This window comes from Tursiops truncatus, chromosome 2 (assembly GCF_011762595.2).
Source record: "Tursiops truncatus isolate mTurTru1 chromosome 2, mTurTru1.mat.Y, whole genome shotgun sequence".
In the NCBI taxonomy this organism is placed as follows: Eukaryota; Metazoa; Chordata; class Mammalia; order Artiodactyla; family Delphinidae; genus Tursiops; species Tursiops truncatus.
In genome coordinates, this window is record NC_047035.1 from 8927461 (window position 1) to 8940698 (window position 13238).

Genomic DNA, 13238 nt, shown 5'->3' on the forward strand with positions numbered 1-13238 from the left:
CGAACACAATCGATGCTCAGCAAACACTGAGAGGCATTTTATAGCCTTTAGAATAGGGGCCGTGAGCCAGTGCTGGGTTCCAGTCCTGGCTTTGCACTCACCGGCCACACAGCCTTGGGCAAGAAACTGTTCCACGCCTCGGTTTCCTCATTTGTAAAAACAGGAAGGAGAGTATGGATGAAAAATACTGCCTACCACATCAGAAAACAAAGGGTATTGCAGCCCTCGAGCAGCAGCCACTGCAGCTCCTCCCAACTGTGCACCCCAAGGGGAATCATGATGGACAAAAACCAAGATACTGACCCTAGATAGTTAAGGTGCGGATCAAAGGAGCGACTCAGTGAGACCAGACTCTCGCATCTTGCTGTCCATAGAAAAGCTCTAAATTCATTAACTTGAGATGTTTGGTTTTCTCTAATTAACAGTAATCTTTTGATGTCCGACTACCTGTTTTTTGTTACAAAAACTCCTCTATATCCTGGCTTCTCCCTTATCTCTTTGGAGCAGTCCCTCAGAGCTATCTGAAAGGCTGTCTTCCAGGCTTGAGTCCTCAGTTTTTTCTGCCAAATAAAACATAATTCTCAACTTTTAGGCTGTGCTTTTTTTTTTTTTTAGTCGACAAGGTAACAACAGTACCTACTTTAGACAACTGCTGTGGAGATGAAGTGAGTTAATGCACATGTAAAGAGCTCACAAGTGCCCTGAACACCTAGTCAGTGCCATGTTTGCTGTTACCAGTGAGCGACTGAATAAAGCTATAACTGCACACTCACCATACCATGTAATGTTGAAATTCACTGGGCTGGTCCTTCAGATACTATTCATTCCATTCATTCCCTGAATGTCTGTTTTGTGTTTGCCATGAGCCTGGTACCGTGCTAGGTGCGTGGGATAAAACGTTGAGTAAGATAAATTCTGCTCAGAGGGTGGGGAAAACTGATGGGTAAGTGAGTGTAGCTTCTGTGATTTGCTGCAGGCAGTGTGACGATGGGGCGGTGTGTGAGGGGCACAGCGGGGAGGGGATTGTTCTGCCTGGGACAGGGGGGCAGAAGTGACACTGCAGAAATGCGTCTGGGGGAGGAGGTGCTCCAAGGAGCCCCGGTTCTTTGTCTCAGCACAGAAAGAAGTCAGCTAGAGGCAAAGTGATAGGTAAGAAGTGAGTTATTACAACAGGACGCTTGTGAGGTTCACAAGCGGCAGGCAAGGGAGTGCCGCCTTGAGAACTTAGTGGGCTCCAGTTTCATAATCGAAGGAAAAGTGGGGAGGAGAAGACAACCTTCGTCCTCATTTTTTTTTTTTTTTTTTTTTGCGGTACGCCGGCCTCTCACTGTTGCTGCCTCTCCTGCCGCGGAGCACAGGCTCCGGACGCGCAGGCTCAGCGGCCATGGCTCACGGGCCCAGCCGCTCCACGGCATGTGGGATCCTCCCGGACCGGGGCACGAACCCGTGTCCCCTGCATCGGCAGGCGGACTCTCAACCGCTGCGCCACCAGGGAAGCCCTTCTTCCTCGTTCTTGAGTAGATGTCATGCTTCCATGATCAGTTCCTCCTCCACGTTGGTGGGGCGGGGGGAGTTTTCTGGGCCTCTATATGGTCAGACTGGGACTGTCGTGGCACAATGGAAATGAGCAAAAAGGCGGTAACACATACTAAAATACGGTAAATCATACGGTTTCAGTATAATGTCACCTTTTCCTTATATTTTTGTTCTTAGTGTGTGCAGAGAAGCGTGTCCTAGGGATCATTAACTTACTGACCTCCCCGGGCAGGATGTGGGTCTCCTGCCACCACTGCTTTGTTTTGGGGGCAAGTCTCATACTTCTGTTGCATGGTGTTGTTGCTAAGAAAGCCTGCTTGGTTTTGTGGTTTAGCAAACCTGCTTTCTTGAGTGATCATTAACTTACAGGGATCTGTAAGTTTCCTTTAACTTACAGGGATCTGTAAGTAAGTTTAACTTACAGGGATCTGTAAGTAAGTTTCCTTTACTTATGATCCTTTAGTGGGATGAACTATTTAATCACCTGCTTTGTCCCTTTATTCTGTCCCTATCGGAAGGAGCACAAGAATGGAGGGAACGCTGGCACCAAGCCTCACCGAGGTGAGTCAACAGCAACCTTTAGACAAAGCACAGCTTGGAGTCAGACACAAAGGAGTTAACATTTTCTTTTCTTTTTTTAATTATCATAATAGAACATGACGACAACAGCAACAGTGCCATGAGTCAAAGGGACATGATTCCACATGGCCACATTTTTACATCCATTAAGGTTAGAGATTTTGAATCAAAAGAGCATGTTGAAACCCTATGTTAAGAAATAGCCTCATGCAGCTCGATAACAAAAAATCAAACAACCCAAACCAGAAATGGGCAGAAGCCCTAAATGGACATTTCTCCAGAGAAGATATACAGACTGCCAACACACACACGAAAGGATGCTCAACATCACTAATCATTAGAGAAATGCAAATCAAAACCACAATGAGGTATCACCTCACACCAGTCAGAATGGCCACCATCAAGAAATCTACAAACAATAAATGCTGGAGAGGGTGTGGAGAAAAGGGAAACCTCTTGCACTGTTGGTGGGGATGTAAATTGATACGGCCACTATGGAGAACAGTATGGAGGTTACTTAAAAAATTACAAATAGAACTACCATACGACCCCGCAATCCCACTCCTGGGCATATATACCCTGAGCAAACCATAATTCAAAAAGAGTCATGTGCCAATATGTTCACTGCAGCTCTATTTACAATAGGCAGGACATGGAAGCAACCTAAGTGTCCATCATCGGATGAATGGATAAAGAAGATGTGGCACATGTATACAATGGAATAAAGAGAATAAAAAGAAACGAAATTGAGTTATTTGTAGTGAGGTGGATGGACCTAGAGTGTGTCATACAGAGTGAAGTAAGTCAGAAAGAGAAAAACAAATACTGTATGCTAACACATATATATGGACTCTAAGAAAAAAAATGTCATGAAGAACCTAGGGGTAAGACAGGAATAAAGACACAGACCTACTAGAGAATGGACTTGAGGATATGGGGAGGGGGAAGGGGAAGCTGTGACAAAGCGCGAGAGTGGCATGGACATATATACACTACCAAATGTAAAATAGATAGCTAGTGGGAAGCAGCCGCATAGCACAGGGAGATCAGCTCGGTGCTTTGTGACCGCCTGGAGAGGTGGGATAGGGAGGGTGGGAGGGAGGGAGACGTAAGAGGGAAGAGATATGGGGACATATGTATATGTATAACTGATTCACTTTGTTATACAGCAGATCTAACACACCATTGTAAAGCAATTATACTCCAATAAAGATGTAAACAAAAAAAAGAAATAGCCTTTTCACTGTAGTAAAAGTTAGTGACCTCATCGCGAAAACTGGGGTCTTCAGTAGCAAAGGACTACATGAATAGTTAAAATACCTTTTTATTAAGAAAACTGCTTGCACTTACAAGTTGAATATGCAAACGTTAGTAAGACACAGAAACATTTCCGATTCTCTGGGCATGAAGAATTGGCATCTGGACTGCAGCTAGTTACAAGAATAAGGTTTAAAACTTTAAGTGGTAGAAAGTTTAAATAGTAGAAAGAGTGCTAGTCTGCTTTCCACTGGGAGAAATAGGGCGCGAAAAGGTCAGAACAGGAGATGTAGATTTGCCCAAAGGCTGTGAACCAGCTCCCCTACCTCCACCCTATCTAAGATTTTCCCCAAGAAGCACCTCTCAGATATATTGTTGAGGAGCCAGGTCCCTCCAGGTCCCAGAGATCCACAGTTACTGCGTGGGAGGACGTGGGACAAGTTCATCCCCACTGTCACATCCACTTTGTACGGTTCTCCATCCAGGGCGACTCCCCATGAAAGCCCAAGACGATGGAAAGGGAGAGGACTTGGATTTCCAAACAACTTGCTAGATTCCGGGTCACTGCCCTTGGCTGGAATTATTTGAACTTGAGGCAGCAACCGTGTTCACTTCTGTAGCTCAGGAGACTTTTGATTTATTAAATGAGTCACAAACGGGGAAAGGTGGGGATTTGGAAGATACCCATAGTTTTGGAGTCAGAGACCGCACAGCCTAAACCTGGGTTTCCCAACCTCGGCATTTGGGGGATGGATGGCATTTGGGGGATGGGTGGCATTTGGGGGATGGGTGGCATTTGGGGGATGGATGATTCTTTGTCCTGGGGGCTCTTCAGCAGCATCCCTGGCTTCTATCTACTAGACGCCAGCAGAACACATCCCTCCAGTTCATGAAAACCAAAACTGTCTTCAGACATTGCCAAAGGTGCCCTGGGGGACAAAGTCGCCCCCAGTTGAGAACCACAGTCCTAGTGGTTCAGAAACTTCATTGATAGATGCCCTGGGCTCACTGCTCACCCAAACAGGACCTGGCAACTCTCCCGAAACTCTTGGAGACTCAGTTTCCTGGAGGAAAGTGTAAAAGTTTGGAAGCTCCCTTCCTGCCAGCTTACAGAGCCTAGGTCACAACCGTCTGGATTGCCGGGACAATGTTTTGAACTCTAAATGCAGTGATTCTCTGGTTCATTAGACACTGGGGGAGAGTCAGCTGCTGAGACTGACGCTGGGGCCACTGGCGGCTGCTCAACCGCGTGGAGAGGGCTCGGTGGGGAGGGAAGGCTCTGGTTCCCCCAGTAGCTGTGGCACACAAATTTCCGCAAAGGTGACTCGTACATCTGTCAGGATTTATTCCCAAGGCAGCACGGGTCTCAAACCTCCTCCTGGGAATGCAGGAAGTCAGCTTGCAAAAGGACCCGGGAGCAGACGATGGACCTCATCAAACAGCTGGTTGGACAGGTCCAGGCAGGTGCAAGTGCACGATGGTCAAAAGGCAGGTGCCCCCCACATCCCGGGAACTGTGCAGCCCAACCAACCCCTCCAAGGCCTTTCTCTGCTTTTATTCTCTATCTTGACAAAAAAAAAAAGTATGACTTTTTACCAAGACTCAGAACAAGCCATGCAGACTTTTCCAAAATTTACATAGTCCTTTTCAGGTACTTTTGACAATTCCATGGCACTCCTGATAGTTGCTGTTTTCTCACTCTGGAGGGAACTTGCCCACCTTTAATCACCATGGTTTGCACTGTTTTGTCCCCTGTCTACCCCCAGCCTCCCATCCAAAAAAAAAAAGAAGGAAAGAAAATGCTCAACGTCTGAGCTCAGAAGTGACTCGCTGGGGACACCTGGCCACCACTGAATTCTGATTACCTGGGTTTCCTGGAGTGGCTTCTCTTTCCGCTTGGAGATTACAGACTCCACCCCTGTGGGCTCTCAGTGCCCAGCCACCCGGCCTCCCCTCCAGCCCTATCACGACGCTCTCACCACATGATTGAGGTCAGGGCCCTGTGGAGCAGGTGAGGCAGGAGAGGTGGGCCCGGCAAACACGGGACATTCAGGTTCCAGCTGCTCCCTTGCGCCAGAAGCACAGCTCCTTGGGCGTCTCCAGCACGGCAGCCCAGCCCACCCAGGATTTGCTCTGAAGGGGGCCAGATGACAACTGCCAGAGAACATGATGCCTGTCCCAAGGCTGGGACTGGCATCCGGGGCCCTGCTGTGTTCCCCAGTGAATGCACAGCGCCCTGGGCCAGGCATCCATCCGGGGATCTGTCAGCTCTCCACTAATCTATGATGTGACCCCGGCTGACCTCCCGAAAGTTACGGTCCTGATTAGATGCTCTCTAAAGCCTCTTGTTGCTGTGAGGTTCTACAACTGATAAATACCCGGGCAGTGCTGCCCGCCCCTTTCTAGGACGTCCACTCAAAATCCCTCTCCAGGACCAGAACAGCCGAGCCTCAGAGGCTCATCCTGGGCTGGTCCATCCCAGAGGGCTCATCGTGGAGGGTGCAGATGCAGGGAGACCGAGACGCAAGGTGACCGCCCAGCCTGCAGAGCCAGCAGACCTGGGTCTGAATCACAGCTCCTCGGCGATGGATTCTCACACACACAGCCTGGCCTCGGCTTTCTCAACAGAAAAATGGGACAGTAATTACTGTGCACCTCTCTGTACCCTCACTCCTGTCCCCGAGGGGTGATTTGAGAAGTAAATGAGATACATCAGCACAAGGAAGGTGTGTAACGACAGCACTAATCATTGTTAACAATATCACTACTAATAATGAGGGAAGGTCAAGTTCCTGCAGAAGGAGAGGACCGTTTGTCTGGAAGCAATCGGGCAGCAGTGTTGATGGCAGCCAAGTGTCTCCAGTCTCCAGGGAGGGATTCCGACAGATGCTAGTGGGTTGGCGGGCAGCGAGTCCTTCCGTTCAGAACAAGCTGGAAAATGGCCTGTTGTCTCTCGAGGCCCGTGGTAGTAGCCTGTCCTCCCTGCTTTTCTCCCTCAGATTCCGGGGGACCCCTGAAAGGAAGTATGAGCATCTTTCTCCGGGGGGTAGACGGGGTCAAGGGAGTCTCATTTGCCTCTTAATCCCAAGGAAAGGGCAGGAAAGACAGAGCAGGGGCCGGCAGAGCGGTTGACTCTCCCAAGGCCTATAGGAGGCGGAATCCCCTTAGGACATGCCCGGCTAAAGCGTCCCCTGGCCTGGCCTCTCCTCCAAAGCTCCAAGGACTGCAACTCATGACCTCATAAAGCAAGTGCTGGTCTGTGCGGTGAAGCGCAAACACACACAGGTGCGCGACACCCACGCTGGCAGAGGGGAAATGCAGAAGCACGCAGAGGCGCATATTCCAGCAGTGGTAGGACCCCTTCTCTGAGGAACAGCTACTGAAGAGGCAACCCCTCCTTCCTCTGCACGGACCCATCAAGCCAGGGCGGGCTCAGGGGCCAGCCTCACATGGGAGAAGCCAGAACGGGAGCCCCAGGCTGGGGTCCGAGAGAGGAGCGGCCATCCCCAGCTGCTCGGGAGAGCCCTGGGGCTCCGCGGAAGACCTGAGTCTGGGCTGGGGCCCAGCCTGCAGCACAGACCATCCCATGACTCTCCTTCTCAATTCTGGCTGTGTGAGCCTCACTCCTCGTGTGGGTCCCTCTGTGGGGCTCCGGGTCTGGGTCAGGGCCTTCTTCATGGGTCCCTAGAAAGCTGGTCTCTGGGAACTTCTCTGGCCATGCAGAGAGACTTGAGTTCAACTTAAATGGGGGGGTGCAGGCAACAGGGACCACCCCCCCCAGAGCCTGGGCAGAGAAGGGGGGATGAACGTGCCCCATTCCAAGGATGGTCAGAGACTTCAACCTGCAGAGGCCACGTCATGACGTGGGAGCTCGGGAAACGGCCTCTGGAGACTCAGGGCCTGGTTTAAATGTGCCCTGGAGGCGCCGCCCAGCCACTGAAGGCAGCATGGCGTTGTTCCAGAAGGAGTCCGGCTTTAAGCCTCACTTTCCTGCCGTGTGGCCGCGGGCAAGTTATTCCGCTCCTCGGAGCTTCTGGTCCTTTAACTGTGTGTTGGAGCAATGATGCTCTAAGGTAAGCGTAGGGATTAAATCTGTGCCTGTGAATCTGGCACAAGGCTTGGACACAAGACTCAAGCGATGATGTCAGATCTCTTGGCCTTTACTTAACATCAAAGACAGAACCCCAACTGCAGCACGAGGGAAGGGGCAGTGCACCCTGGCTAGAAATCTAACATGTGCATCGATCCCTGCTGCTATCTGAGTGAAGGTGGAAAAAAAATTCACAGGAGATGGAAATGGGGTGACCCTGGGCAAGTCACTGTGATCCGTACGATGCATGGTTTAGACAAGAAGCTCTTTAAAGCTCTTGACCATCTATGGCCCTGACACTGAAAAGAAAGACCTGGAAGTTGAATTTAACTGCCAGCATGTCAGTTTTCATGTCAGGGAAAACAAAACCTTCAGAGGGGAGACCTCTGTGCCCAGAAATGCCCAGCGAACACAGGGCCCACCAGGGCTGCCCTGGGAGGCTGGCGGTCTCCTTAGAGCTAAAAGCCAACATTTCCTCTCTTCCCCACTCCTCCCCCTGTTATCAAACATAGAACCTTCTCTCCCATAGCCATCCCCACAGGCCATCTGAGAACGGGGAGCTGCCCCCTGCCTCTTACAGGGCTGCAGGCTCCCTGGGGATGTGGGGTCAGAAGACAAAGAATCAGGGTATTGGGGCTGGACGGCCCCCATGAAGATACCTTGTCTCCCCACCCTGGCTCTGGAGTCCCCCCCTTGGGTTCCCTCATAAAGCCGCATGTCTAAGAAAGACCTTGCTCACGGGGCAGATGCCAGGCCTTGATGGACAGGAGTTTGCTGGAGAAGCAGCTGGAATGATGTGCTCACAACGGCCGCCATCCAGCCCCGCCTCCAGGCTGGTCCTGCCTCCAGACAGCAGGGCGCGCTCAGCGATTCCAGAAGGAGTCCAGGCCAAAGGTACCACAGCCCTTCTCCCACTCCGCAAAGGTCACGCCAGCTCTCTGTGCTCACGACCTCCACTTGAACTGAAGCACTTGTGGATGGACGCCAGGCGGCAGTGACAGATGCGGCCAATAAGGGCTGGCGGCCGGCGCTGTCTGCAGCGTGGGCCGGTAATCCTGTTATCGTGGCAGCTCGGTGCCAACCTCCCACAGACGAGTGGCTGCCTCTGGACAATTAAGATGTCCCTTTGTCTATCAAAAACACTCATTTCTCCTGAGACCACAGTGACAAACTCAGCCTTTTTGCAATTGTCCCCAAGTATGCATGAGGGCTTCTGTACCGGTCTTCTAAGTCTCTCAACCACAGAGGAGGAGTTTATGCCTCTGTTTTCTTCTGTACAGAGCAGGGAGGAAGAAGAAAGCCACTGCTGGCTTGTAGGCAAGCAAGCCCGTGTCTGAGCTCGTCCCACTCGGGGGCACAGGGAGAGCTGTTTCAGGAAGGGGGGCACTGCGCCATGAAGAAAAGTGAGCCCTTTCCTATACTGATCCCCCCAGCACGTGGGTGCACCCAAAGGCCAGCAGCGCTCTGGCCCTGATGAGGGGCTCCCAGGTGTGCCAGCCCCCCAGCCGCTGCCATTTAAGCTTGTAAGGGAACTGACTCAGGAGAGCATATTTACACCTGCAAGGGTGCATGGGAGCCAAACCAAGGGTACAGTGTGGGTGTCTAACTCCCTGCCCGCCCTGCACACCGCTTCCAGACCCTCAGGATATTCTGCCCAGGGCAGCTGAGAAGGCAGGAATCTGCTCAAGACAGTGCTTAGATGGGGCAGAGACAGCCCAGAACTGATGGGCAGGAAATGTCCCTCCTGCTCTGACCCCTGCCTTTACGTGCCCTGGGACCACACGCAAATCACGTCCCTCTCCCTCCCACCCGCCAAGCGATGAGGTACACACACCTCCTCCCTAAAATTCCGTGATTTCTCAGAGAGGAAAGAGCATCTTCAGTGGGTGATCTAAAGAGTTAACTGCCCGGCAGATCTAATTTTTAAAGGCACCTTCTCCTCTTTTCACAAAGAAGAGAAAGTCCACCCAGCAGATAAAAACCACCATCACTGCCACACCTGAAATCCACGTCACCAGGAATCCCCCAACCTTGGGTTTCATAAGGGGCCAGGTGTCTGGTAACAAAGACGCCATTTGCAAGTCAAATGAGGAACGTTCTATGACCCTTCAAGTGACCACCACCAATATTCCGAGGGGCTGACTGGGAAACCAGATTGGGGTGGCAACACTCAAGTTCTGAGGGCTGCCCTTGCCCTCAGGTAAGCTGGCAGAAAAACGAGACACAGAAGTGATTATTCAGTGCCAGCAAAGGATCATCCAACCATGTCTGTATTTTAAACTGACTGGCTGCTCCGTCTGGTCTCGTGTTCGTGGAATGCAGTTTCAAGAATTCCCCAAACTACTCCTCGAAGGCTCTGCCCCGGCGTGCCTCCGGGGGCTGGAAGCCCAGGCTCCCATATTTTCTGGATCAGCTGGACCACAGCCTGGAGTATTTGAAATCAGGGCCGCTTGGGGAAATCCCAGACGCATGGTGACTCCCCTTGGAGAGACCGCGCACCTGGTCAGCACTCCTGGTTCTAGAACGCGGGCGCAGCCAAAGGCCAACAGCGACAGTGCCCCGCTGTGAGCCCGGCGCAGGGGGGGCCGTCCCGGAGCTCCCGCGGCTCAGAAGGTGAAGGCATACACCACCCCCACCACAACAATGTTCCCCAGCGTCGCTATGATGGCGATCCAGAGCAAGACAGCATCGTTGGACGACCTTGGCGGCTCCTCTGGCTGACCCTGGCCGTTGGAGGCCGCGTGCACGTTGGTGGAGGAGTTAAAGAGGGAGTACTCGGTGCTGAAGTCCTCGTTGGGCGAGTCCATGAAGGCGCCTCCCATCATGGGCAGCTGAGAAGAAGGAGAGAGAGAATTAACCAGAGCCCTCGGGAGCTGGGAGGCTGCCCGCAGAGGGGCAGCTGCCTGGTCAAGCAGGCCCCTCGAAGATACAGCACCGAACTGGGCTTTGCTTTGGGTCTTTTAAATAAATGACAGTGCATATTCTCATCTAGAAAAATTAGCATTCACAGCAACCTTTTGAGGCAGACACTCACGCCCACTTTGCAGATGAAGAGGTTAAGGCCCCGAGCAGCTCAGCAGACTATCTCAAGGCTAGCTGGCAACTCACTGGGACTTACAGACCCTCCCTCTCTAAATGCCAGGCCCTCCATGACAGCACACATCGTCAAATGTCTTTATTCTTCTAATTGTAAAAGTAATATCGGCTCAGCACAGAACATTAAGAAAATACAAAAGAGGAGGAAAAGAAAGAGAATCATAATCTCACGACTTTGGGATAATCACTGTTCACATCTTCCTTTCTAATCTTTTTCTGTGTGTGTGTGTGTGTGAGAGAGAGAGAGAGAGAGAGAGAGAGAGAAGTTTTAAACATGTGGCTTTATATTCCTGTATTTAAAAGCCTATCAAGGGCTTCCCTAGTGGCGCAGTGGTTGGGGGTCCGCCTGCTGATGCAGGGAGCGCGGGTTCGTGCCCCGGTCCAGGAGGATCGTCTGTGAGCCGTGGCCGCTGGGCCTGCACGTCTGGAGCCTGTGCTCCGCAGCGGGAGAGGCTGCAGCAGTGAGAGGCCCGCGTACCACAAAAAAAAGCCTACCAAGATACAGTTTCACAGTTGTATAATATTCTATCATAAACACAAGCCATAATTTAACCGTTCCTCTAGAATTGGAGATTTAGGAATGTTGATGCTTTCCTATTATAAACAATGTACTGGTAAACATCCTTGTACATACGTTTGGGTACGCATACATGCTTGCACGTGCATTTTTTTTAATATCAGTTGCTTACCTTTATAGTTTTTATTACTTTATTTATTTTATTTTTGGCTGTGTTGGGCCTTCGTTGCTGCACGCGGGCTTTCTCTGGTTGTGGCGAGCGGGGGCTACTCTTCGTTGCGGTGTGCGGGCTTCACATTGCGGTGGCTTCTCTTGTTGTGGAGCATGGGCTCTAGGTGCGCGGGCTTCAGTAGTTGTGGCACATGGGCTCAGCAGTTGTGGCGCACGGGCTTAGTTGCTCCATGGCATGTGGGATCTTCCTGGACCAGGGGTCGAACCCATGTCTCCCGCATTGGCAGGCGGATTCTTAACCACTGCACCACCAGGGAAACCCTGCATGTGCATTCTTATTTATTAGGCAGTCCCAGATACAGAGCTTCCCAGTCAGCGGGTATGATGCTTCAGAGCTTCTAATTCACAAGGACAAACTCCCCAGAAGAGTGACTAATTCCCAAGGCCTTGTTTGCTGTACAAGAAGCGGCTGGTTTGCACTCCAGGGATCAGGGCTTCCTCTTTGCGTTTGTAAAGCCCCTTATTCCTGAGACTCAGGTGTGCGGGTAGGGGTGAGTTGGGCTGCTCAAAGGGAGGGCCTGGACCTGGATGCAGTCCAGAAGACCAATGTCCAGGCCATCCGGGCCCTTCCAGACCCGTCCAGAGGCTGACACGACTTAAGCCCCAGGGTTGGCTCTGTCAAGTGTGAGGCCCACAATAAACGTGTTTTTTTAATGGTACATGAACGAATGAGCACTGAACAGTTAAGCCTTCCTTCGATACACGTTTATTGAGCTACTACTGCTACTACCAGCATGGAGGCCCAGCTACGGTCATGGAATGTGCTAGAGATTTTAAAAGTCTTATTTAATCATTCAACTATCCTGCTGGAGCATATCACGGTACCCCCATTTCAGATGGGTAAGCAAAGGTCAAGGCCACTGTACTCGTCTGTGCTGGGGTCAGGGCTGAGAGTCGGGTGTGTCCGACTGTGGAGCCAGGGTGCTTCCCGTTCTGCCCACAGCCTCTCCGACTCCCAGGTCAGACTCAGTACTGGGCCCCGGAGATGTACCAGTCACTACCCCCAGGGGCCACACTCCAGCCGGGCACATGTGCACTGCCCTGGGGGGTGGTGGGAGCAGAGTGGGGTCCACCTCACACAGCCACCCGTCTGACTTGTATTAGGGATGATTAATTAGGGGCCTCAGTCCTAGACTCTGCAGACAGTGGTGAGCCAGACAGGTGAGGGCCACGCTCCAGGTGGGGATGAGAGCAAGGAAGGAGAAGGAGGGAGAAAGAGGGGAGGGAGGGAAGGAAGGAGTAAAAAAGAAAGAATATCTGAAAGGAACACGAACCATCAGAGAATTCACAGAGAGAGGCTACTTCCAGGCAGCTCCATGTGTGGCCTGCTCTGAATCGCAATGGCCTCTTTTTAAAGGATGCCCATGACTGTGTCAATGGGTGCTTCCGAGCACCTGCTTGGGCTGAGAAGAGCAGCCTTTGACAGACTCGTGCTGAGAGGAGCTTGGCATTTCCTCAGTAACACAGCTTGGTCCTTTAGTTCGGTGGGGACCCGGCAGTTGTCAATCTGGGGCTGTAGTAACAGGAAGAGGCCAACAGGGGGCGCTGAGGATAGGCCACGTGCAGATTCTCGATGGGGCCGCTGGTTACAGGGATGAGCTCACTTTGTGAGACTTCATCCAGGGCTGCATTTATATATGCGTCCTTCTTATATGTGTATTATAGTAAACAGTATATTAACATATTTAGTGTATCTTGAGATATGATGACAAACACAGATGAGAATGACAATTAACATATATTCTATTAAAAATACAATTGAAAGTTTAAATAGGAGAACTGTGACCTCCTTTTGTCCCCCAGCTGGTGATGCAGATGAGATGGGTTACAGCTGAATCAGGCACATCCGTCCTAAGGGGGCAGCAGAGGCAGCGATGCTCTGGCCTGCAGGGAGGGGCCCGAGCTTTCCCATTAAACCTACTCATCCTTCGA

General features: G+C 51.4%; 1 protein-coding gene across 3 annotated transcripts in view; it reads right to left on the reverse strand.

Annotated features, from left to right (window-relative positions):
* Positions 1-6099: 6099 nt before the first annotated feature.
* C2H14orf132 (chromosome 2 C14orf132 homolog) overlaps positions 6100-13238 on the reverse strand; it is a 52795-nt gene continuing 45656 nt past the window's right edge. For all 3 annotated transcript variants that reach the window (XM_033850659.2, XM_019918359.3, XM_073800076.1), the window contains one exon: positions 6100-10293. In XM_033850659.2, the coding sequence (XP_033706550.1) occupies positions 10069-10287 (219 nt within the window). In that variant the 5' untranslated portion in view covers positions 10288-10293 and the 3' untranslated portion in view covers positions 6100-10068. The remainder of the gene's footprint in view (positions 10294-13238) is intronic.